Raw genomic sequence first — 26,027 nt, 5'->3', positions numbered from 1 at the left:
CACCAACTGAAACCTGGTGTAAATCATCACATTTAAATTACAGTCAACGCATATCTGGCACAGTCTGTAACACTGCATGCAAATTCTTGGAATATGAGTGATCTGCCTATGCCTCTTCCAGTGGCCTAGCGGGGGTGGTAGGGTCCCCTCCCCGCCCCCTTGCCCCCCCCCCTCTCCCCCGCCGCCACATGTGCACCACTTCCCTTACTCTGTACCTCTTTAACTTTTCTGGTGCAAGCAGCATCACAAACTTGCTGCCCGTTTCAACATTGGTTCTCCCTCTGACGTCGCTTACCAGGCACAGGACCCAGAAGTGACATCAGAGGGAAAGCCAACATTTTTTCCAGGCCACTTATCTATTTAAGTACACATGCCTTGCAGAAGCTGGATTGTAAAAGAGCCTTAGCCTTCTACTTGGAACACACTAAAATAATTAGAAGATGCAACCCACATTTATTGTTTCGTGTGATCCAATTATACATAGTACTGCCTTAACCAAGCATATATAGGCAAGGCTAATTCTGAAGGAGCATGTCAATGCCATGGCGGTGTCAGTAGCCCACCTAAGATCACTCCTCATGAAGGAAATCTGTCAATCTGACTTATGTTCACACACTCATTTTGGAGAGGGTTTCTGGATGTAGTGATAGACAAAATCTATCTGTCCTATAGTATCTCTTTGAGTTTAAAAATCTAACTCTGTCGTCCCCAGGACCTGTTTTACAGGTTGTCTTCATTTAAAAAAAAAAAAAAAAATGACAAAATCATTGATTCAGTGATATCACTGAAAACAAGTTTGCCTGTTGGCATTTTCTGATTTTCCATTTCCCTGTTTTTGTTAAAGACAAACTTAAGCGAAGGGTTCCTATTTGTGAGCACCACCCTAAATGTGTTTACGATAAAATGTTCATTAGCATGTGGTAAGTTTCACATGAATGTCATTTTCTGTTGCTTATTATATCAATTCTCCCAAAATGTACATACCTTCCCTGAGAGTGGGCTTCTTTTAATACTAGTATTGATGGAGAAGTGTTCCCAAATGGCAACACTAATGCAGGAAATTCTTGCGTATGCTCAGTAGAGTGTTCCAGAAAGCTGTAGAAATTTGTTTGTGCTACTCATTAAGGATCCAATATTTTACTGTCTTCTGAGATCACAATGTTACTGATAATTACAGTATATATTTGCTGTACTGGGCTGCATGTTTCTCTTTGATGTTTCCTTGACTCATTTTGCACCGATATGAATGAAGTATATCATTTGTTATATAACATGATGAAAGATACTTCTTCAGAAAATTATTTCCTGTCCATTTTACAACACCTTCTGCTCATCAGGAATGATTATTATATCAGGTAAGAACTGCCACAAGTAGTGGTTTCATTTCTATTTTCTCAATCTTCTCTTTCTAATATATGGTCAGAGCTGTCCCCAGCACAGGGCTTTCCCACACGCTGAGGCCTCTTGTAGTGCAGCAGTAAAATGGCCCCATTTTGTCTATTAATGGCCAATAGCATATCAGGCTTTACACCTATTTTCTAGGCGGTAAGAGCTCCTGTGCTAACCACTCACTAATTGGGTAGCTTGCAGTGATGTATATGTGCTAACCAATTAGTGCTGGGCACACCTACTCTCCACCCTCAGACCTGCCCCCAGCGTTAAAAGAAAATAGTAACATTTTTGGATGGGGAGGTGTTTAAATGAATGAATTTAATTGGATGGAGATAGATATTATTGTATGTTGTATAGATATTGTTGTATGGATATTGGTGTATAAATATTATTGTATGACGATATATATATATATCCTGGTTGGCAGGCAGGAGACAGAGGGTTGGAGTGAAGGGTCACTACTCGGGCTGGAGAAAAGTCACGAGTGGAGTTCCGCAGGGGTCTGTACTTGGACCGCTGCTGTTCAATGTATTTATTAATGACCTGGAAACGGGGACGAAATGTGAAGTTATAAAATTTGCGGATGACACTAAACTCTGTAGAAGGGTCAGAACTACGGAAGAGTGTGAGGCCCTACAAAGAGACCTAAGCAAACTGGAGGAGTGGGCAAATAAATGGCAGATGAAATTCAATGTAGGGAAATGCAAGGTCATGCATATAGGGAGAAAGAACCCGATGTTCGGCTACCAAATGGGGGGATTAGTATTAGAGGGAAGTAACCTTGAAAGAGATTTGGGTGTACTGGTGGATACAACAATGAAGTCAACGGCGCAATGCGCAGCAGCCGCGAAGAAGGCGAACAGAATGTTGGGTATTATTAAAAATGGTATTACGACCAGAACGAAAGAAGTCATCCTGCCGTTATATCGGGCAATGGTGCGCCCACACCTGGAGTACTGTGTTCAGTATTGGTCACCGCATCTTAAGAAGGATATGGCAATACTTGAGAGGGTCCAGAGGAGAGCGACACGAATGATTAAGGGCATGGAAAACCTTTCATACACTGAAAGATTGGAGAAGCTGGAGCTCTTCTCCCTGGAAAAGCGGAGACTCAGAGGAGACATGATAGAGACCTACAAGATCATGAAGGGCATAGAGAAAGTGGAGAGAGACAGATTCTTCAAACTTTCAAAACATAAAAGAACAAGAGGGCATTCGGAAAAATTAGAAGGGGATAGATTCAAAACAAATGCTAGGAAGTTTTTCTTTACTCAGCGGGTGGTGGACACCTGGAATGCGCTTCCAGAGGAAGTAATAGGGCAGAGTACGGTACTGGGGTTTAAGAAAGGATTGGACAATTTCCTCTTGGAAAAGGGGATAGAGGGGTATAGATAGAGGATTATTACGCAGGTTCTGGACCTGTTGGGCCGCCGCGTGAGCGGACTGCTGGGCACGATGGACCTCAGGTCTGACCCGGCAGAGGCATTGCTTATGTGCTTATGTGCTTATATGATTGTTTATCTTAATGTTTATTTGTATTTATATACCACTCTTTGTTACAACATCAGTGCAGTGTACATCACTTAAAAAGGAAAGGAACACCAAAAATTATAGTACAAGTGTAAAGAAAGAAAAAAGAAAAAAATTCATTTAGTTACTGTATAATCAAATGCCCAACTAAGGATTTAAACCATATAATTAAAAAAAGAAACTACCATAAGACACACCTGACCATAAGACGCACCCTAGATTTAGAAGAGGAAAACAAGAAAAAAACATTCTGAACCAAATTCTCCCTGCCAGGCTCTGCACCCAACTCCATACTCCTTGCCAGGTTCTGCACCCTGTCCCCCCTCTGGTGGTCTAGTGGTTGGCCTGGACAAGGCACAAGGAGGGCAGAAACAGGGCACAGAGCAGGCAGGCCTAGTGGCCTAGTGACAGGTAGGCAGGTAGGCCCCCATACCCCCCACGTACCCCCCTAGTTCCTTAAATCATCCCTTCCACCCACATGCCCCAGTACCTTAAATTATCCCCCCACATACCATCAGTACCTTTTTTAATCATCCCCCATACCTTTAATCATACCCCCCTTGTACCTTTTTAATCATACCCCCCCTTGTACCTTTTTAATCATAACCCCCGTTGTACATTTTTAATCATACCCCTCTTGTACCTTTAATCATAGCCCCCCTTGTAGCATTTAATCATACCCCCCTTTGTACCTTTTTTATCATAGCCCCCTTTGTACCTTTTTAATCATAACCCCCATTGTACATTTTTAATCATACCCCTCTTGTACCTTTAATCATAACCCCCCTTGTACCGTTTTTATCATACCCCCTTGTACCTTTAAAAAAAAAAACAACAACCCGTACCTTTTTAAATTCTTCCCTCCCTCGACAGCTTCATACTGTTTCCGGGTAGCGGGTGCACGAGTCAGGAGTGCGGAGGTCAGGCGCAAACTTTCCTTAATCCCGCCTTTTCTGAATGGCTGCCAGCAGTTCTCCCGAGTCCCACGATAACTGCTGCCAGCCATTCAGAAAGCAGCGCGGGCCCAAGTGGGAGCATGTAAAGCTTGGGCATGACCACTGCGCTCCTGACTCGTGTGCCTACTGCCAGGAAATAATAGAGCCATTGAGGGAGGGATATACGCTGGACCACCAGGCTTGAAAAAGGTACAGTGGTGATGACAGCGGCGGCGGGGGTGGGGGGTGTTTTGTGCAGCGGCTGCGGTGCGGGGGGTGTTTTGCAATTGTACCGGGGCGGTAGCAAGATGGTGTTTAAAAAGGTGGTGCGGCTGAAAGGTGGTATGGCCGCAGGGGGGAGGTGTTTGCAATTGTAAGGGTGGAGCAGCGGGCGGTGTTTAAAAAGCTGGTGCACGGGGGGTGTTTCGCAGCTGTGTGGGGGATTCAATTTTTGCACCTTCACTTCATAAGACGTACAGAGATTTCCACCTACTTTTGGATGGAAAAAAAGTGCGTCTTATGGAGCGAAAAATATGGTAAATAAATTTTTGTATAAGCTTAGGTATAAGGTAAGAAAACGTTTAAATAAATAAATGTTCTGGTTTTTTTAGTGCATGGGTAGCACATGTCAAACACAAAATTACTGTGAGACACCTAAGTGTACCGCGTAATAGTGAACATAAGAACATAAGAACAGCCTTACGGGTCAGGCCAAAGGTCCATCAAGCCCAGTAACCCATTCTCATTGTGCCTTTTATCTTATGGTAAGCATATGTTAACGTTACCACAGCTTCGTAAAAGGGCCCCTTTGACTGGAAACCAGAATAATTTAGTAAAGAAAAATCAATATAAGAAAACAACATGACCATAAATTAGTTGTTAAGGCAAAGTAGCAGTTAGGATCAGTTGGAGATAATAGGGCCAGTGGAACAGACTTAAGTTGGGATCAGTGGCATAGTGAAGGTAGGAGATGCCCTGCTCTCTTGTCTACCCCTCTGTCACGTGCACACCTTCCCCCCCCCTCCTCCCCCCTGGTGCCTCTTTATCTTCGCTGCTGCAAACAGCATCTCAAAGCTGCCTGCACTGGCCTTGGCTCTCCCTCTAATATCACTTCTTGGTCCCCCAACCAGAAAGTGACTTCAGAGGGAGAGCCGAGGCTGGTGCAAGCAGCAGTTTGCTTATGCTAGCGTAGAGTTAGAGGTATGGTGAGGAAGGGAAAGCACGCACATGGCAGGGGTAGGGTGGAAAGGTGCTGGTGCTCCCACCAAGATGGCAATGGGGTGGTCTACCCCTTCTACCCCCCTTATTATGCCTTACTATGCCATTGTATTTCTCCCACTAAAATCCAAGCTTTTTCCAAGTAAGTGTGTTAAATGGGATGTAGGGTGTGGTTTCCTAACCATGGGAGTCAGGGCTTCAGGTGATTTAGGATTTTTTTTGAGAGAGATGGTAGGATATGGGTGAATCTGTTTTGCTTCTTGGGATCTAGCTAGGTACTTGGGACCTGGGATACTGGGCCTGATGGACTTTTGGTCTGTCACAGTATGGCAAGTCCTAAGAACATAAGAAATGCCCACACCGGATCAGACCATGGGTCCATCTAGTCCGGTGGTCCGCACCCACGGAGGCTCAGCTAGGTGTTCCCCGACGAGGACCTTGATCACTCGTATCCCTCAATGTGTCTTGCAAGAAGATGTGCGTCCAACTTGCCCTTAAATCCTAGAATGGTAGTTTCCACCACAACCTCTTCCGGGATTGCGTTCCAGGCATTCACCACTCGCTGTGTGAAATAGTATTTTCTGACATTTGTCCTGGTCTTGTCTCCCTTCAGTTTCAGTCCATGACCTCTTGTCCAAGTCACATTTGACAACGTGAATAACTTTGTTTCTTGCTCTATTTTGTCGATTCGTTTTAGTATTTTAAAAGTCTCTATCAGATCCCCGCGCATTCTTCTCTTCTCGAGGGTGAACAATCCCAGTTTTCCGAGGCATTCATTGTAGCTCAAGTTCTCCATATTTTTAACTAGATTCATCGCTCTCCTCTGCACCCTCTCCAGTATTGCTATATCCTTCTTTAAGTAGGGAGACCATGTTGGACACAGTATTCCAAGTGTGGTCTGACAATTGCTCTATAGAGCGGCATTATGACATCCTCTGATCTACTTGTGATTCCCTTCTTTATTATGCCCAACATCCTCTTTGCCTTCTTAGCCACCGCTGCACATTGAGCCGACGGTTTCAGGGTCCTGTCTATTAGTATCCCCAGGTCCTTTTCTTGCTCGCACTTTTCCAATTTTACACCTAACATTTTATATTTGTGCTCCTTGTTTTTTCTGCCCAGGTGCATCACTTTGCATTTCTCTATATTAAACTTCATCTGCCAGTTTTCTGCCCATCTTTCTAGTTGGTTCAAATCTCTCTGGAGCTCTTCGCTGTCCTTTTGTGACCTGATTGCCCGACTTAGCTTGGTGTCATCTGCAAATTTGATGATTTTACTGGTCGTTTCTTCTTCCAGGTCATTTATAAAAATATTAGATAAGATGGGCCCAAGAACCGAGCCCCGTGGCACGCCGCTAGTTACTTTTTCCCAGTCCGATAACTTCCCGTTTATGCACATCCTCTGCATTCTGTTCTCCAGCCATTTGCTTATCCATCTAAGTATATCCCCTTCTATTCTGTGGCTTTGTAATTTTCTGAGAAGTCTTTCGTGTGGAACTTTGTTGAACGCTTTCTGGAAGTCCAAGTATATTATATCCACCGGTTCTCCACTATCGATATGTTTGTTCACCATCTCAAAGAATTGAAGTAGATTCGTCAAACAGGACTTCCCCTTCCTGAAGCCATGTTGACTTACTCTCATCAGGTCATGGGTATCCAGGTGTTGGACTATGCTATCCTTAATTAGTGCTTCAACCATCTTCCAGGGACCGATGTAAGACTCACAGGTCTATAGTTGCCCGGTTTTCCCCTTGATCCTTTTTTGAATATCGGGATGACGTTTACTATCTTCCAGTCATCTGGTATCTGTCCGTTTTTAATCAACATGTTAGCCAGGGTTTGCAGTAGTTCTCCAATTTCTACCTTTAGCTCCTTTAATACTCTCGGGTGGAATCCGTCTGGTCCAGGGGATTTGTCACTTTTCAGTTTGTCAATCTGATAGTATATCTGATCCAAATCCACACTCACTGTAATGAGGTTCTCCTCAGTTGCTCCCTTGAATATTTTCACCATTTTGGGTATTGATGTGGTGTCTTCTTTAGTAAAGAGAGACGCAAAGAAGGAATTTAACCTGTCTGCAATCTGTTTGTCTTCTTTGATACATCCTTTTATTCCTTTGTCGTCGAGTGGGCCCACTGCCTCCTTTACAGGTTTTTTTTCCTTTTACGTATCTAAAAAAGGGCTTGAAGTTTTTTGCCTCTTGCGCTATCTTTTCCTCGTAATCCCTTTTGGCGTCTTATGTTCTTAAGGGTTCAGAGGAGTCTTACTGACCACGTTGGCTTTTGGTACACAGGGATGATGGGCAATACAGTATTTTAGAAGCTTGCCTACCCTTTTAAAATATGGAAGGCTACGGAGGTTCCTTTGGAACTTATTGGAAAGGATTTTCATAATATAATACATAGAGGGTATGAATGTAGCACACCAAATCAAACCCCCAAATTTTGCAGAATTAATTACACAAGACAACAAAAAATATTTTTTTTTCAGAATCATATGACAGCACATTTCTCTATAACTGTTTTTCATGCTGATTTCAGATCTGTAATTAGTTTTTTACTTTTTAAGTTATGACTAATGTTAGTTTATCATAAATACAATTTGTAAACCATTAACTTAAAGTCTTCAGATTGTGCCAACTACCAGCCAATTTATTCTTAGGCTTATTTTTCTTATTGGCTTGTATCTTATCATCAGCCATAAAATTATATTTTTCTAAAGTGCTCTGTGCAATTCATGTGTATATTTCATTGTGAAAATCAATTCCAAAAAAGTTTTTTTTATATATAATTTATGAATTAATTTTTTTTTTTACTTAGCTTTAGCCATGCTTTTATTAGCTAAATGCTTGGACTTCGGGTAGAACCTATGGGTTCAACATGTTTCGCCTGAAGGCTTTTTTAAGAACAAGTCTGATTATGAGATACAAGCCAATAAGGAAAATAAGCCTAAGAATAAATTGGCTGGCGGTTGGTACAATCTGAAGACTTTAAGTTAATGGTTTAAAAATTGTATTTACGATAAGGTTAAATAAATTTCCAATGCCAATTTTGTTTTTGGAGTAATGTTAGTTTATGGCATTTTAGCATGAAGGGTTTTAAGAATTGCAGCATCAACTTAAAGAAATGTTGCAGTATCTTCAGTCTAAAGTCAAATAAGCACACAGCATAACATAATTATACTAGACTGTATCACTTAGCAACCAATATTTCTTCAAAAATGCTTAGAGCATGATTTATTTTTGTGTATTGTGTCTGGATTGTCATAAGAACCTAAGAACATAAGAAGTTGCCTCCGCTGGGTCAGACCAAAGGTCCATCGCGCCCAGCTCCCACGGCGGCCCATGATCTGTAAAGTGATCCTTTGTCTGAATACCCTTCATTCCCCTTTTTCATTCTATCTATTAACCTTTCATAGTCCTATCTCTACCCCTATCTGTATCCCTCAATCCCCGAATCCTTCAGGAATTTATCCAATCCCTCTTTGAAACCCCGTAATGTACTCTGTCCTATCACAATCTCTGGAAGCGTATTCCAGATGTCTACCACCCTCTGAGTGAAAAATAATTTCCTAGCATTGGTTCTGAACCTGTCCCCTTTCAATTTCTCCAAGTGCCCCCTTGTTCTTGTGGTTCCCAATAGGCTGAAGAATCTGTCCCTCTCCACCTTCTCTATGCCTTTCATGATCTTGTATGTCTCTATCATGTCTCCTCTGAGTCTCCGCTTCTCCAGGGAGAAGAGCACCAGCCTTTCCAACCTGTCTGCGTATGAAAGGTTTTCCATACCTTTTATCATTCTTGTTGCTCTTCTCTGAACCCTCTCAAGTATCCCCATTTCCTTCTTTAGGTACGGTGACCAATATTGGACACAGTACTCCAGATGCGGGCGCACCATTGCACGATACAGCGGCATGATGACTTCCTTCGTTCTGGTTGTTATACCCTTCTTAATAATACCCAACATTCTGTTTGCTTTCTTTGAGGCTGCTGCACATTGTGCCGTTGACTTCATTGTTGTATCCACCAGCACACCCAAGTGTTTTTCAAGGCTACTTTCCCCTAGTACTAGTACTCGGTAATGTCCTGATCTCTTTTAATTGTAATCTGCTTAGAACCGCAAGGCACAGGCTGAATAGAAATCACAAATGTAATGTAATGTAATGTAAAATCTAGTGAGTTTGCTCTACCCATGGCCTTTACTAGGTTCTTCATCAACCCCAGCTTGATATGAAGAGGTGGAAGAAATATTTATGATGATCCACCAATGATATATATTCCACACTGCTTGTCCCTGGGTCTTAGATTAAGTGGGGATGGGCGGACCCGCTATGCCTAAGGCCTGATTGGTCCAGGCTTCTAGAGCCTGGGCCAATCAGGCCTTAGGCTTCCTCGGGATGGGCCGGGAAGGGGCGGGCCCGCTTCATTTCGACGAGGCGTGCCTGCCGGCTGGACGGGCAAGACCCATCTGGCCTTAAGAAAAGGTTAGTTTGGTGGGGTGGAGGTTTGGGGGTTGTTAGCGCCAGGGGGGAGGGTGCGTCTTCGGGCAGGAGGGATTGGGCACCCTCCTGCCAGCAATCAATATTGTCGGGGGGGAGGGTGCGTCTTCGGGAAGGAGGGATTGGGCACCCTCCTGCCAGCGATCGGTAGTGTCGGGGTGGGAGGGAGATCGGTAATGTCGGGGGGGGGGCGGTTGGTAGTGTCGGGGGGGGGGGCGGTCAGTAGTGTCGGGGGGGGGGCATCTTCTGGCAGGAGGGTTTGGGTACCCTCCTGCCAGCGATCGGACAGGCCGCGGCCCGCTATACTTATAGCGGCAGAGAGATCCCTTGCCGCAATAAGTTTAGCGGCCGCGTCTACTTACAATGTAGACCAGCATTTTGCTGGCCTACATTTTAAGCGTTTCTTCCTCTACTAGGGAGACGCGTGGGGCCGCCTAGGTTCGGCTAAGGCCCGCCTAAGGCCCTTAGGTGAGCTTAGGTGTCTTGCGGGTCTCCCTAGGCTCCTGGAGGCGCCTTCAGGCCTGCCTGGGGAGCATTTTTTTTTAAAAAAAGTGCATCCCGATTGGCTGATTAGACAGCTGTAGGACGCCTACAGCTGCCTAAAATCGGGACGCACTTTGGAGAATCAGGCCTTTAGAGCCCAATGCTATTTGTTACCTAAAATAATTGGTGTTGATTAGTGTGGCACTAAGCACAATTCTATAAAAGTTAGGCACCCTTTATAGAACCACGCTTAACACTGCTTAAGCATATTTAGGCAGCCCTAAGCGTTCTAACATTTAGACATATTCTATTTATGCCAGGATTTTCTTGGCCTAAATGCCTGTGGCTAAATTAGGCGCCCGATGATTCCTAACTCAAAACAGAGGCCTAACTCAAGAACACGCCTCTGATCCAACCCCTAACTACGCCCACTTTTGATTATCCACTTTGAACTGGGCGCCTAATTGTTGTAGAATCATGCCTACTAAGGTGCCTAACTTAATTTACATAACATAACATAAATCTTTATTTTTATACCGTACAAGCCTTACAGTTCTAAGCCGTTTACAGAGTAAACAAAGAACAAATACAACATGTTAACATTTAATAATAAGGATTTAAAGAATAATGACAGAGGAAGAATGAGGGTGAAATAGTGAAAAGGGGGTTTATCCAATTAGTGCCAATCAAGAGGCATTGAGTGTTGCCAATTAAGAGGCATTGGTGCTTATTTAGCCTATTAGTTAAGTTAGGTACCTGCATTGGCTAGACACGCCAATGTAGGCACCTAACTTTAGGTGCACTTTATGGAATTGGGGGGTTAGTTGCCTCCATGTTAATTGCAACTAGAGTAGCAACTAACATGCTGGCAACGCTCCTCACTTGTAGCTACATTAGTTTTGCACTTATGGTTAAAGCATGCTATCTGCAAATTGTATTTCTCTTTAAGGACCCCATAATTACTTATCTTTTCTAAATTCAAGCTTAACGGGTTACAAGCGGGTACACAAGTTATTTGATGTTATTACACTAGGAGAGGAAAAATATAATATAAAATTTAACACTAATGGATCATTTCAAAATTTCCGGCCTCAGTCGACAAGGTTTAAATGCTTTTCTCAAAAGTGTTTATCATGAAATACCAATTAATCATACAGAAATGTTTATTACTGACTTTAATCAATGTATCATCTCTAACCTATTCTCCACAAACTTTGATGCATGCCTGTGCTTAAAGAATGCTATACAAATTCACATTGTGTTATTTTAAGTGTGATTTGTTAAGATGATTGTAATGATAATTAAATTGTAAAAGCTAATTCATGTTGTGAGGCTTAAACATAAAGGAGAAAAAAATGTGTGTGGTGTATTTTTTTCTTTTCTTTGGAGAGCTTAAAGAGAAATCAATAGGTTCTAATAGTTTTTAAATATGCTAAATCCCTACAATCAAAGTCTTGTTTAAAAAGCTAGATTTTTTTCATAAGGATGTTTCACCTTCCATCTGAATTGACATTGAGACATGTGCAAAATTATGCCATGGCCACACGCAAAGAAATCCCGTCAAGATGAACCTTGATTGTGTGAGTAGTTAAAAGGCTGCAATCAGTCAGCACACACACACAAACTTGTACTGTTGATACCATCCAACAGTGTGTGTGCTGCCTGATCACAGCCTTTTAACTACTTGGATTTTTGTGACTTTTATATTGTTTTTAAACTGTGTTTCCCTGAAAATAAGACCTACTCCGAAAATAAGCCCTAGCATGATACTCGGGGTAGGTCTTAATATAAGCCTTACCCCAAAAAATAAGTCCTAGTTACTGGCAGCAACACTTCTCCCCGATGACCCTTCCATCTCTCCCTCCCATCCGAACCCCGACCACGAGACCAAAATACCTGGTAACAATTAGCAGCGTTGGCAGTACAGGCTGCTTCGTGGCCTTCTCACGCCTGAGTGTTCTGTGTGCCGTGTTGCTGATGACATCATCAGTGTAGTTATTTCTGTGTCGTGGTCGGGGTTTGGATGGGAGGGAGAGATGAAAGGGTCAGCGGGAGGGGGAGGGGGGTATAGGAGGAAAGATGCACGGGGAGATGGGAGGGATAGAAGCTTCAAGGTTTCTGCTGCACAAGGGATGGGAGGGATAGAAGCTGCAAGGGTTCTGCTGCACAGGGGGGTGGGATAGAGGGATAGAAAGATACTGTACAAGGGGATGAGTGAGAGGGGAGGAAAGATGCTGCACATGTGGGGGAGAGAAAGGAAAGAGGAAGAATTGGGGTAAAGGAGAGGAAGGGAGAGATGATCATTGTACATGAAAAAAATAGAAACATAGAAACATAGAAAAAAGCAGCAGAAAAGGGCTATAGCCCACCAAGTCTGCCCATTCCAAGTATCCCCTCCCCTGAATTTACTCCCTTAAAGATCCCACGTGAGTATCCCATTTTCTCTTAAAATCCGTCACGCTGCTGGCCTTTATCACCTGGAGTGGGAGTCTGTTCCAATGATCCACTACTCTTTCGGTGAAGAAGTACTTCCTGGAGTCGCCATGAAACTTCCCTCCCCTGATTTTCAGCGGATGCCCTCTGGTGGTCGAGGGTCCCATGAGCCAGAAGATATCATCTTCTGACTCAATGTGTCCCGTGATGTACTTATATGTTTCAATCATATCTCCCCGTTCTCTTCTTTCCTCAAGTGAGTACAGCTGCAATTTTTTTAATCTTTCTTCATACGTGAGATCCTTGAGCCCCAAGACCATCCTGGTGGCCGTTCGCTGAACCGACTCGATCCTCAGCACGTCCTTTCGGTAGTGTGGTCTCCAAAACTGAACACAGTACTCCAAGTGAGGCCTCACCATGGCTCTGTACAACGGCATCATAACTTCAGGTCTCCTGCTGACGAAACCTCTGCGGATACACCCCATCATTTGTCTTGCCCTGGAGGAAGCCTTCTCCACTTGATTGGCAACCTTCATGTCCTCACTAATGATCACCCCTAGGTCGCGTTCCGCTGTGGTCCTAACCAAGGTCTCACCATTTAGTACATAAGTTCTACGCGGGTTTCTCTTACCCAGATGCATTATCTTGCATTTTTTAGCATTGAAGCCTAGCTGCCAAGTAGTTGACCATTGTTCCAGCAACAGTAGGTCGTGTGTCATATTATCAGGTAATAAGCTTTTGCCTACTATGTTGCAAAGTTTGGCGTCGTCGGCGAACAGTGATACCCTTCCTCTAAGTCCTTGCGTCATATCTCTTATGAATAAGTTAAATAGAATCGGGCCCAGGACCGAGCCCTGCGGCACTCCACTGATCACGTCCGATGCTTCGGATGGGGTACCGTTCACCACCACCTTCTGAAGTCTACCGCTCAGCCAATCCCCAACCCATGTAGTTAGAGTGTCTCCTAATCCTATCGATTTCAGCTTGTTCAGTAATCTTCGATGAGGGACGCTATCAAATGCTTTACTGAAGTCCAAATATACCACGTCCAGTGACTCTCCGGCGTCCAGTTGTCTAGTAACCCAGTCAAAAAAGCTAATCAGATTAGATTGGCAGGATCTGCCCTGGGTGAACCCGTGTTGGTGTGGATCACACAGTTTTTCTTCGTCTAGGATTGTGTCAAGATTCTGTTTGATCAGTGTTTTCATGAGTTTACACACTATAGACGTGAGACTCACTGGTCTGTAGTTTGCTGTCTCTGTCCTGCAGCCCTTTTTGTGGAGTGGGATAACGTTGGCGGTTTTCCAGTCCAAGGGGACCCTTCCTGTGCTTAGGGAAAGATTGAAAAGAACAGATAATGGTTCTGCCAGGACTTCCCTTAACTCCCTGAGCATTCTGGGGTGTAGGTTATCCGGTCCCATGGCTTTGTTTACCTTGAGTCTTGATAGTTCGTCATAGACGCTACTGGGCGTAAATTCAAAATCTTGAAACGGGTCTTTCTGGTTATCTCCCGTCTGCAGCTGTGGACCAGCTCCCGGCGCTTCGCGGGTGAACACTGAACAGAAGTATTTGTTTAGTAGTTCTGCCTTCTCAGAATCTGATTCCGCAAAGTTACCGTCCGATTGCTTCAGGCGTACTATCCCATCTTTGTTTCTTTTCCTGTCACTAATATAGCTGAAGAAAGATTTATCCCCTTTCTTAATTTTCCGTGCTAGCTCTTCCTCCATTCGGAGTTTGGCTTCTCTGACTGCTGTTTTGACAGCTTTAGATCTGTCTAGATAGTCCTCTTTCGCCCCCTCTCTGCCTAAATGTTTGTAGGTGATAAATGCGTCTTTTTTTCTGTTTAACTAGGTCTGAAATTTCTTTACTGAACCATTGGGGTCTTTTGTTTCTCCTGCGTTTACTTACTGTCTTTATGTATCGGTCTGTTGCTTCGTGTAGGATGGACTTCAGAGACGACCACATATCCTCCACATTGTCAGATATTGCTTGTTTATGTAGCTCCTGATGGACAAAATCTCCCATGCGGTTGAAGTCTGTGCCTCTAAAGTTGAGAACCCTTGTTGCTGTGTTTGTCTTAGGGAAACCTTTCTTGAGGTTGAGCCATACCATATTATGGTCGCTGGAGGCCAGTGTGTCTCCTACTGAGACTTCCGTGATGCTATCTCCGTTGGTGAGAACTAGGTCTAGTAACGCCTGGTCCCTGGTGGGCTCCAATACCAATTGCTTGAGACGTGCACCCTTTATGGAGGTTAATATTCTTTTGCTGCTACCCGTAGTCGCGGAGAGTGTGTTCCAATCTGCATCTGGCATGTTGAAGTCTCCTAGCATTACTGTGTCCCCGTGCAGTGTGATGTTCTCTATGTCCTCGATTAATTCCATGTCTTTGTCCTCCTGTTGCCTGGGAGGTCTATATATCACCCCAAGGTATAGGCATTTTTCATTCCCTCTGGCCAGGTTCACCCAGAGGGATTCCCCGGTGTATCTAACATCTGTGATTCTGGTGGTTTTGATGCTTTCCTTAGTGTATAGCGCTACTCCTCCTCCCAATTTATCCTCTCGGTCGCAACGAAGTAAGTTGTACCCTGGTATAACCATATCCCACCCATGCGATTCCGTGAACCAGGTTTCGGATATCGCTATCACGTCAAGATCGGCGTTTGTTATCTCAGTCTCTAATGCTAGAATTTTATTGCCCAAGCTGTGTGCATTAACATACATAGCCCTCCATATCTGTGAAGAGATTCCTTTACGAGCTAGTGTGGCTCCTAAATTATCAGTGATATTTCTCCCTGAATTATTGTGGATATCATTGGTACTTACCTTAGACTTGGTAGTGTGAGTGCGACTTGCTTCCTCAGGGTGGTTTCTTACTGCTCTATGATATAAGTATGTACCCTCCCCCAACTTACCTAGTTTAAAGCCCTATGGAGTAGGCGGGCCAATCGATGTCCAAATACGTTTCTACCTTTTCTGGTTAGGTGGAGTCCGTCTGGTCCTTGTAGTCCCTGGAGCGTCTCGCCGTGGTTTAGGAATCCAAAGTTCATTTCTATGCACCATTCTCGGAGCCATTCGTTAGTCCGTTGAATACGCTCTTCTCTAGCTCTGCCTTTGTTTCTTACTGGAAGAATTGATGAAAAGACCACCTGTGCTCCTATCTGCTTCAACTTCTTTCCCAGCACTTCAAAATCTCTGGGGATGTTCTCTGTGGCATTCCTAGCAGTGTCGTTTGTGCCTACATGGATGAGAAACATGGGAAAATGATCATTAGGTTTTAGAATTTTGTCTAGGCTAGTGGTAATATCCTGGACTAGTGGTAATAAGTGGTATAGTGGTAAATAAGTGGTATATAAGACCTACCCTGAAAATAAGACCCAAAATTAATATAAGACAGTGTTTTATTTTCGCGGAAACACGGTATATATAAGACAGCCAAGGACCCATTAAGACCCCTGAGGAAGGCATTTGTAATTTTGTTGAAACACAGCCTTTTTCAGGTCACTTGTAATTTTATATATCATTTGGTTTTTACTGTGGGTCACTTGTGACTGTATATATCCTTTGTGGATTGTTTTTATGTTTTTTTGGACACTTATTAAATTACAACTGGTACATCCAATCTTGTTCCACAATTTTTGTTGTTTTTCTGTTTCATTTCTCTTGTGGAACCCTTTGGTGCTATTTGTATTTTGCTGTTTTGTGATTTTATAAAGGGCATTGGATTTTGTTTGCAACCACCTTTGACAGGAATTCTGCAGCAGCAAATCATCAGGATATAGTTGAACTGGAAGTTTGTAGCTTCAGATTATGAAATAAAGTAAACTTACCTGGTGTTTTCTCAACCTTTCATTCCTGGTAATGTGCAGTTGTTTAAAAGGTGGTTGCCTTTTGTATTTAAACCGGGGGCACAATTTCTTTTTCTGAGCACGCTTTTTGATATACATATGGTATATATTTTTCTGTTTTTGAAAATTGCTGTTGAACCATTGTTGTGTTTTATACTAAAATCAATAAGTATAGTTATATTTACATTGCTTTAGTTACTTTGGTTGTCCGCTATTAAGTAGATACCCAGATAATCAACTTTTATTTGGTCTAAAGCTGATTATATCATTAGTATATTTTCCTAATTAAAAAAGGATGGTGTGCCATCTTTTATTTTCTGTGCAGATTTCATAAGATAGAGCAATTTTAATTATATGTGTATATATGTGTCCTATTTTCATACCCAGACCTCAGTATTACAAGATAATTGAAGAATGTATTGCACAAATAGTTCTGCATTGCAGTGGTATGGATCCAGACTTCAAGTACAGAGGACGATTAGATGTAGATTTTACACATCTGATAGGTATGTAATCATAATACAATGTATTATTATTATGATTTATTTATTTTGGTTAATTTAGGGGCCCTTTTACTAAAGCTTAGCATGTGCTAACAGATTTAACATTGACATTCCCAGCACACAACCCAAATAACTTCATATAACAGATATTTGGTATACATATTTGGCTGTAGCTTTATTGCATCCGACACCAATAGCAAACATTATAGTTTCAACACTTCTGATGAACATTCCCCATAGTTACAATATCCCGGAGTGTTTTTTCCCCCCTCCCCAACACAGCTAGTTGGTAACTAACTAGCTTTCATTTAATAAACATATTCCCTCTTTATAATATCAAGATCTGGGTGACTCATGGGGCTCCTTTTATAAAGCCACGCTAGGGCCTTAACGCGCGGAATAGCGTGCGATAGCCGCTACCTTCTCCTTTTGAGCAGGCGGTAGATTTTTGGCTAGCATGCGCTAATCTGGTGCATGCGCTAAAACGCTTAGTGCACCTTTGTAAAAGGAGCCCATGATGTTACAGGATCTAGCACCCACTCGTGGCAGTAGTGCCTATGAGTAAACACCATATTATTCTCAAAGTGAAAGCCTTGAATTAGTCACTGCTTCTCCGTTGGAATAACTATAACCACTCGGCCATCAAACCAATTGTCTCAAAACTATATCCAGCCCAGTGCCTGAAAGATATACATAATCTAGGTGATAAAGGCCAGGATATTCAGTGGTGAACATCTCATTCCTCAAAACAAAGAGACAAAGTGAGATACCTCTGCATTAACCCTCTTTCTCAGTCTATCCACTGCTGCAACCATCTGAGGAATGCTATGAGACTATACAGTCATGTCAAAGGGGAATATCAAGCAGCTAAAAATGAAGTCCTTTTTAATTTGTCTAATTCCACACACTTTACTCTGCATAAATTGTTACCTCCTAAACGACCAAGAATCAAAGCTAGAGAGGAAAAATGTTTTGCCTGAAGCACTACTCCTACTGGCAACAATGCAGTAGTATAACTCCCACTTAGCTTAGAGTTAAAAGTGCACAACACCCTGTGGGGCATTATAAAATTATCCAGTAGTGGATCTGGAAAAGGCCCCAAGGTGCAATTCTTTTTGTAATTTTTCCCAAACCACAGCTGAATGAGCTACCACTGATGGGGCTTTGAGACTCCTATGCAATAACGGATTCTCTGAATAACGAATAATAAAACCAAGGGAAAAACTGTCCCATAATTGCGAGCAGTGGTTAGAGCTACAGCCTTGGCACCCTGATGTTGTGGGTTCAAATATTGCACTGCTCTTTAATCCCCATTGTCCCAATTACATTAGATAGAGTGGGAGCCCGCCGGGACAATTAGGGAAAAATGCTTGAGTACCTGAATAATTTGTAATCCTCATAGAATTGTAGGATATGCAGAATATAAATGATTTTAAAAAACCCCAAAATAAAACCCCTAATCTAGTCCTGAAGCAGAGAAAGCCTAGTGGGAAGAGGAGTCTTGGTGTTGCACACAGTCAGGAGAAAACAACCCTCTGCCTGCCAGTCCTCTTTGCCATCATCCAAGGCTACCGCAGTCAAGGCCTGATGTGTCCCTTTGTTGCACTTATGTAGGAATTTACAAGCTGGGTGCTCTCAACATCTGGAATTAAAATGAAAAGAGAAAATGAACCAAGGCCCAGTCTGCTATCCAGAGACACCCCCTCATTCCACCTTTCCAGCTGGCCATGGGAAACAGGCTTTCATCACAGTTCCTGGAATTGCCATGCTAGAGGAGAACCCCCAAGGAAGAAGTCATCTCCACCAAACATCTATTGCATTACATATGCCATTTATAACCTGCCATTATCTCAAGAGTTCTTAGCAGTTTACATCAAGAATGACTGAACATTCTCAGGAATAAATACATGGAAAACATTACTTAAATAAATCACAAATAATTAACCTAGTACTCCTCTGTTATCAAGAACATATTTCTGAAATAAAAATCTTCAATGACTAATGAAACTTCATATGGTTGGTAAAGCATCTCGGGGTGAATGGTAGAGAGTTCCAGCATCTTGCTTCTTGATTAACTAAACAACGATGAGAATGTTTTATATCTAACTTTGTTTACACTTGGATAATTAAGAAATTGAATATATTTAGAAGACTCACAGCAATTTCTGGTTGGCACATTTGTTAATGGTAACATGTAGGCAGGGGTATAAGATTAGAAACATCAAGTTGCAGAGTTTAAATATTGCCCTATTGGCAACTAAATGCCTCTACTAGTAACCAATGAAGTTTCAAAATTCAAGGAGTTACCCTATCAAACTTTGACTCCTGGCATATCAGGTGAGCTGTCTTATTTTGTAGCATCCACAATCCACATTCTGGAAGTCCAAAATATTGGATTTATCCATATCCAAATCTTTACAGACTTGCACAACATAATTGAGAGAGGACCATCCTTATAACATTTTATAGGCCCACAAAATCAGATTGAAGTAATACAACAACCTAGCAAACAAAGCAGACTTAGCTTCCTCCAAAATGCGCACATAGGTATGGAAACCCAAGAGGGTTGGGACCAATTCTTGTGGAGGCTTGTAGACATCGCTTCCAACCATCTATGTGTTTGGACAGCCATGTGGGGAAGCTATGGTGAAATGGAAGGGCAAGGTGCGGACATACCTATCTGCTGACTCACCAGAACTAAACCTGGTCTAACAGACACTTGATGGCTATGTTCTGTCAGCTGCTTCTTCAGGCTGTGTTTGGGAGCTGGGTGTGGGAGGTTGTTATCCTGCAGTATTTAATATCACACTGAGTCCTGGCCTGGTTGAGATTCCTCCTAGACCCAGTTTTTCATGTGGCTCTGAGCAGCAAGGGGAAGTCAAGAATGCCAAAAATGCTGCTTCAGCAAATCTGTTAGACTGGGCAATAGGAGTCAGTGAGCTGTCTCTCCAACCAGCTCTGCTTGAGATAGCTAGAACTTCTATTGCAGTTGGATCAGAAACACTAAACTAAACTAAAACTTAGTTTTATAGACCGAGTCATCAACCAAGAGGAGCTCAACTCGGTTTACAATAATGTAAAACATAATACATAAATTTGACAAGAAAAAGTAGACTTAAATAGTTAATTTCCAAAATGTTTAGCAACCAAAAAAGTTTTCAGAACTTTCCGGAATAAAGCAAAAGAACCTAAACTTCTTAATGTAAGTGGTAGAGCATTCCATAATTCGGTTAATTTAAAAGCAAAAGACTAACTAAATCTCTTAAAGGTTGTGGAGAAGAAAGACTACAAAGAACAGAACATTCTTCCGTGGTGTCATCAATATGAGAGAGGTATTAGCTGCTATTGGTTCATTGAAGAAAACCACACTGAATAGTTTTGACAAAATTTTAGAAAATCCTGAATCCCTACAATAACAAGTTCAACTGCAAGGTGAGATGGTGAAAAAAACAGGAGGAGCGTCTTTAACAGCTGGAACAATCAGTTTGTGACATGAAAGTTATATGAGTTGCTTTGGTGAAAGACAATGTAATAACTTTTAAGAAGTTGGAAAATTATGAAAGGCAAAGTCCACATTGATTTCTCCCTTGGGAATTAAAAAAAAATGACTTAAATGAAATCTTGAAAATTCCTATGGACTCTATTCCTATGGACTTCATGCTACCTGTTACTAGAGTTTATTATAATGGAGACTTTAGTCAGGCCTTGCCAGTGGAAGGTAGAAATAGAAATGAAACTCAATAGAGTTATAATCTTCCTGAATTCTTGGAGAGCTCAGGAGATGTTGTCATCAAATCTACCTTAGTAGCTACATTTGCTTTGGAACCATTGTATTTTCTTTTTAAGAATTTGATGTTTCTGGGACAAAAAATGTATGTATTTCCTGACCTCTCCAGGGCTATGCAATTGAGAAGAAAGACCTTTTTTCCTATAAATCTAAAGTCTTATCCCTGGGAAGGACTTATTTCCTTCAATTTCCTTCTAAGTGTGTGATAAAGGGGATAAATCTTTTGGATTCTTTGATCCAGTTCATCTGAAAAATTTTGTGGAAGCTAGGGAACCTCCAACTCCAATAGCAGCATCATCCCCTATTGTGTATATATGCCCCCTACTGTGCAGTTAAGTCTTGCTGGAAAATGTATGTGATTTATAGGCCTCTGGAATAAATTCCCTTTATGTATTGTTTAACACTTCTTCTAGCTATCCATTTTCCTATCCACCCCCCACTTATTTTTTATTTCACTACATTAGGGTTATCTATGCAATCCTGCTTATTTTTTCTTATTGTGATATTTTCCTAAATTTGTTTATGGTATTGGAATAGAACTGCATTTTCTGAATCAAGTGTTTATACATAGAAACCCAACGGCCAACTAAAGATAGATTTTGGAAAGTGTCTGCACTTTTTATTTCCATCATCCTTGTGTTCAGCCTTCTTTTTCTCACTCATATCCTGCACCTAATCTAATAAAGAAAACTGTCAATACACTTTTCTCTAAATATTTTTTTGCAGCAACTTCTGTGAAATCTGACAAATAGCTTAGCTATCTCACATAAAATATGCCCTCTCTGAGAGACCCTGTTTGAGGACTGAGATTGATGTGAAGAAACACCAGGCACCTAGCCCAGCGACATTTCCCAAATCATCTTTGGAAAGGGATGTAGAGTAAGAAGCATTAGAAGAATCTCAAGACTCGGATGTCTCCTACACATGCATCACATCCCTACTCTGTCCCCTATGCTTCCTCTTTTTCATGTCCATATATTTCACAGCATGCATGTTTCGGCTGTTTAAAGAACTTATAGTCCAACAAGCACCATCCTAAGACTGGTGTCTGTAACTTAGACCCTTAGGCCCCCAATGACCTACCAGACTCCACCCTTGACAAACCCTGCCTATCCAATAGAGATCCCCAAAGCAAAGCCATCTCACTAGAAGCCCTAGTGCCCTGTAAAGGAACTTCAGACTAAGAATATCCAGAAACTATACTCTCCCTAGAAGATGGATAGTGAACCCCCCTCTGCTGTTTCTTTGTCTGTGACTGTCTCGCCCTGGACCTAAGAGCAGGGGGTGACGGCTGTGACCTTGTGTCCCAGACTACTCCCACAGATTTCCCTTTTCCCCTGCCTCTAGTGAGCACACCTGTGGTTACACCTGATGATGATCTCTGAATAAGCATGCCTTTCTCTGAAGCCATCTGTCAAGCCCCCTGTACCTTTTTTTAGGTGCCATCAGATTAAGGCTTAAATCAATCCCACACTCTAACAAAACACCCCCAGCCACAAGTAGCCTACCAAAACTTAACCCACTGAACTCCAAATCAAGTTGTTTTTTTTTTAATAATAATTATTATGATAACCCTGAAATCACCACACAGCACAACACCCCAACACAAAAGTTTCCCAGCAACTACATTTAATAAAATTAAACCCGAGAAACATAAAACACCAACAACTACAGAGAGAAAACCCTTCAGAGAAAACCTCTCCAACACAACAAAACCAGAACGCCACCCCACAATGCCATGTGGCAGAAACACCAAGATGGCAGCGGGCCTAAAGCTGTGACTTAATAACTACAGTGCTCATGAAAACCAGCCATCATAGTGCTCCTAAGGTGCCTATAATGTCAGGTTGCCAGGCACAGGAACAGCTGGCCACCCCACGCAGAACATGAAATCACACATAACTCACTGTACTTCAGGATGGAACTAAACCCAACAGCAGTTGCTCACAATGGAAGAACAGTTACCTCCACACCAAAATGTCTCCAACTATAACTAAATTTCTCCCAAAGCTCCTATTTATGGATCAAATTTTCTAAACCAAAATTCAGTGTTGCTCTACACAAAGCACCTTCGCATCAAAGAGTGAGGGTGTCCATTAGCATGCATTAAGTACCACATGGCCAATCCTTGGGATTTGAAAGTTGATTTAATTCAGATAAGTACTTGCGATCACAGACATGCACACACTCCCTTGATTAAATAAGTATATCTTTTACATAATACATAGGCATTATTTTACAAAATTATCCGAAGGCAGTACTTTCAAAGCTATTTCTATGATTAAGGCTATGTTTTTTGGGTTTTCTAAAATGCCATGCTTTATAGATAGGTAAAGGTCTGCACATACATACTGTTTGAGGAGGTATTCCCAAGGCTGGGGTGTGAAAGGGAATTTATGCACATATTCTTGAAAATATGCATCTGTCTTAAACACAGAAGAACTGTGTTCCCCAAACAGCAGGTGCAAATGTGTGTACATAGTTTCCCAGGGCAAAGTATGTATTTAGTTTCACTTAGAAAATCTGGTAAACAACTTATAGTGAAAAGTACACTTCTCCATCCGAATCTGCGGTTTCAGTACCTGCAGATTCGGTTATTCGTAATTTTTGCCTGAACCTCACCCTTTTTTTTTTAACAACAGAAACAATGCATCCCAAACCTTCACCAGACCTTACCTGGTGGTCTAGTGGTGATGCAGGGCAGGATTGATCTTCTTACGCTCCTATCCCGTGCAGAGCCATCATCAAAATGGCTGCCGTGAGTTCCCGTTGTAGTCTCTACAACAGGAACTCATGGCAGCCATTTTGATGATGGCTCTGCATGAGGCAGGAGCATAGGAAGATCGATCCTGCCCCGCGTCACCACTAGACCACCAGGTAAGGTCTGGGGAAGGTCCGGGATGCAGGAGGGAGACGGGTTGGGTCAGAGCCGGCCCTAAAGTTATCTGCAATTTTTCAGTATTCTCGGGCTGGCTCTGCCCCTAACCCTGTGAATATGGAGGGAGGAGTGCATGCACATAATTTTCACTAATGCAGACAGAAAATTGGCTCCTTGATGACAAAGTACTAAAGAAGTTACAACAGAAATCTATTTCTATTCTGCAAGAGCCAGGCTGTGACTCTTGATCATTCTGTTTCCCTTAATGTTTACAGATGCTTGTGTGGATAAAACAAAAGTAGAAGAAAGTGAACAAAAAGCTTTAGAATTTTCCAAAAAGGTAAAAACTATAAATCATTGCTATTGATATGTCATGATTAAGGTGTACATTGAAAGACTTTTCCCTTATCTTGTGGACAGCTATTGATTCTATGTTCTGATCAAGCATTGATGCATGATCCTTATCAGCTTTACAGAGATCAATATTAATGTGTCAAATACATGTACCACCTTGTTGATATATAATTTTAGAATACATGGGAAAAATTTTAAGGGGTGGGGGAGCTGTTCTGGAAATAAATGCTACAGGTACAATATCCTTTATCCAAATCCTTGGGCCCAAGCATATTTTGTTTTTTTGGAATGATAATGTTAAGTCAGAAAAAGACAGACCATAATATTGCCAATAAACTTTTTTTTTAATTTCAAAACTTGTTCACCAAAGAGTCTTCAGTCTATCATATGCCTGCACTGGCTGACATGTCTCTGCCTCAAATTTTCATGTACGGCAAATATAAAATAAAATATAGGAGTGCACATTAGAGAATGACATGGGGACAGATTTTTCCACAACCCCACAGGAACTCAATTTCCCCATCCCGTCCTCGCAAGTTTTGTTGCTGTCGCTGTCCCTGCCCCATTCCTATAAGCTCTGCCTTAACCGCACAAGCCTAGAACACTTATGATTTTAAAGTGTTTGAGGCTTGTGCAGATGAGGATAGAGCTTTCAGGAATGGGACAGGAAAAGAACTTGTGGGGATGGGATGGGAAAATGAGTTCATGCGGGGATGAGGAAAAATTTGTCCCCGTGGCATTCTCTAGTGCACATCCTAACAATTTTCCAATACTGACAACAGCTGATGAATGAGCACCATGTTCTTTATGGAAAGAGTTGCACTATTCACAAAAAGTCCCTTTTATAAAGCTGCTACCATGGCCTTATAAAAGGGGCCGGGGGAGTGCACATTACTGGGGAAGAATCACAAACATTAACCTCTTAAAGCACTTCAAACACAAACTTGTTCGAAACATATCTCCCCCTCCCCCCTTTTATAAAACCGCAATAGCGTTTTTTAGCGTAGGCCAACGCACTGAATGCTCTGCGCTGCTTCTGATACTCATAGAGTTCCTATGAGCGTCAGGAGCATTGCAGAGCATTCAGCGCGCCAGCCTATGCTACAAACCGCTATTGCGGTTTTGTAAAAGTGGGGGATAATCTTTAATCAGACATAGGGCCTCTTCTACTAAACCACACTAGTAGTTTTAGAGCCGGGAGACACACTGAATGGCCCGTGCTGCTCCCGACACTCATAAGAACTCTATCAGCGTTGGGAGCAGCGCGGGCCATTCAGCGCAGCTCCCCATGCTAAAACCGCTAGCGCGGTTTAGTAGAAGAGGGGGATAGTCTTTCTTAGCTAAAAAAGCATACATCATCATCTGTCTGTATCTGGCTGATGGTGCAGGAACAATGACAGTCTTTTTAAAGACTTCTTCCAGTGTCATCTGTCTAATTTGAAGAACTGGCTCCTCACAAGTGATCACACAACACCTTGTTACTATTCTCAAATTCAAACGGTTTATTTTATCAAAGAACTGCAGTCAAATAAAAAAAAGCAAAAAGAAAAGTTAGTAATTCAAGAAATTGCAACAAGAGAGGAAATTCTGCTCCGTGTAGCCGGCTTTTATAAGGTAGAGAAAGTTTCACATTGACTTTTATACTCAGTAAGACGTCATCTCTATGAACCTATACTATTTTGCCAAGCTTGATATCTGACTTTCTGAGAGTTTTCTTAGCAAATCTGCTTGTGATACCTAATTTCCCTTGTTCTTGGTTTGCATAGCCACACCTCGCCTCTAGTCCCTCCCTTCCCCCAACTAGCCAGCCTGCTCTTTGTTTTAGGGAACTGGGTGTGCCTAAGTTTCATATCCTTGATAAGGTGCCCTTTTCTGGGAAAATCACATGTTGCATTTCTCTTAGTTTTCTGTTTCTGCTTTTCAAGGTTACACAGACACTGATATGCTTGTAGTCATGTACTGTGTAAAAAGCTAACAATACATTATATTCTTCAAGGCCTCCATCTTGTCTCTGTCCTCCATTTTGTGTGCACTTTCCTTCAATCATATCTATCTCAAATTAACAAAGGTTTCTGTTTCAGTAGTCTCTTTGATCGAGTACACTGCCATAATTTCATGCTCGCTGATAAATTCACATTGCTCCATGTCAGCAATTAACTGCTCACACATTTTCACC

At 42.1% G+C, this 26,027-nt stretch overlaps 1 protein-coding gene across 6 annotated transcripts in view; it reads left to right on the top strand.

Moving 5' to 3' along the window:
* Window positions 1–26,027, top strand: part of DIAPH2 (diaphanous related formin 2) — a 1,499,255-nt gene that overhangs the window by 523,450 nt on the left and 949,778 nt on the right. For all 6 annotated transcript variants that reach the window (XM_033944799.1, XM_033944798.1, XM_033944797.1 and 3 more), the window contains 3 exons: window positions 1,239–1,355; window positions 16,717–16,835; window positions 23,773–23,837. In XM_033944799.1, coding sequence (XP_033800690.1) covers window positions 1,239–1,355; window positions 16,717–16,835; window positions 23,773–23,837 — 301 coding nt within the window. The remainder of the gene's footprint in view (window positions 1–1,238; window positions 1,356–16,716; window positions 16,836–23,772; window positions 23,838–26,027) is intronic.

Source organism: Geotrypetes seraphini, chromosome 5 (genome assembly GCF_902459505.1).
Source record: "Geotrypetes seraphini chromosome 5, aGeoSer1.1, whole genome shotgun sequence".
NCBI classification, from domain to species: domain Eukaryota; kingdom Metazoa; phylum Chordata; class Amphibia; order Gymnophiona; family Dermophiidae; genus Geotrypetes; species Geotrypetes seraphini.
This window is presented reverse-complemented; position numbering and strand designations above follow the sequence as displayed.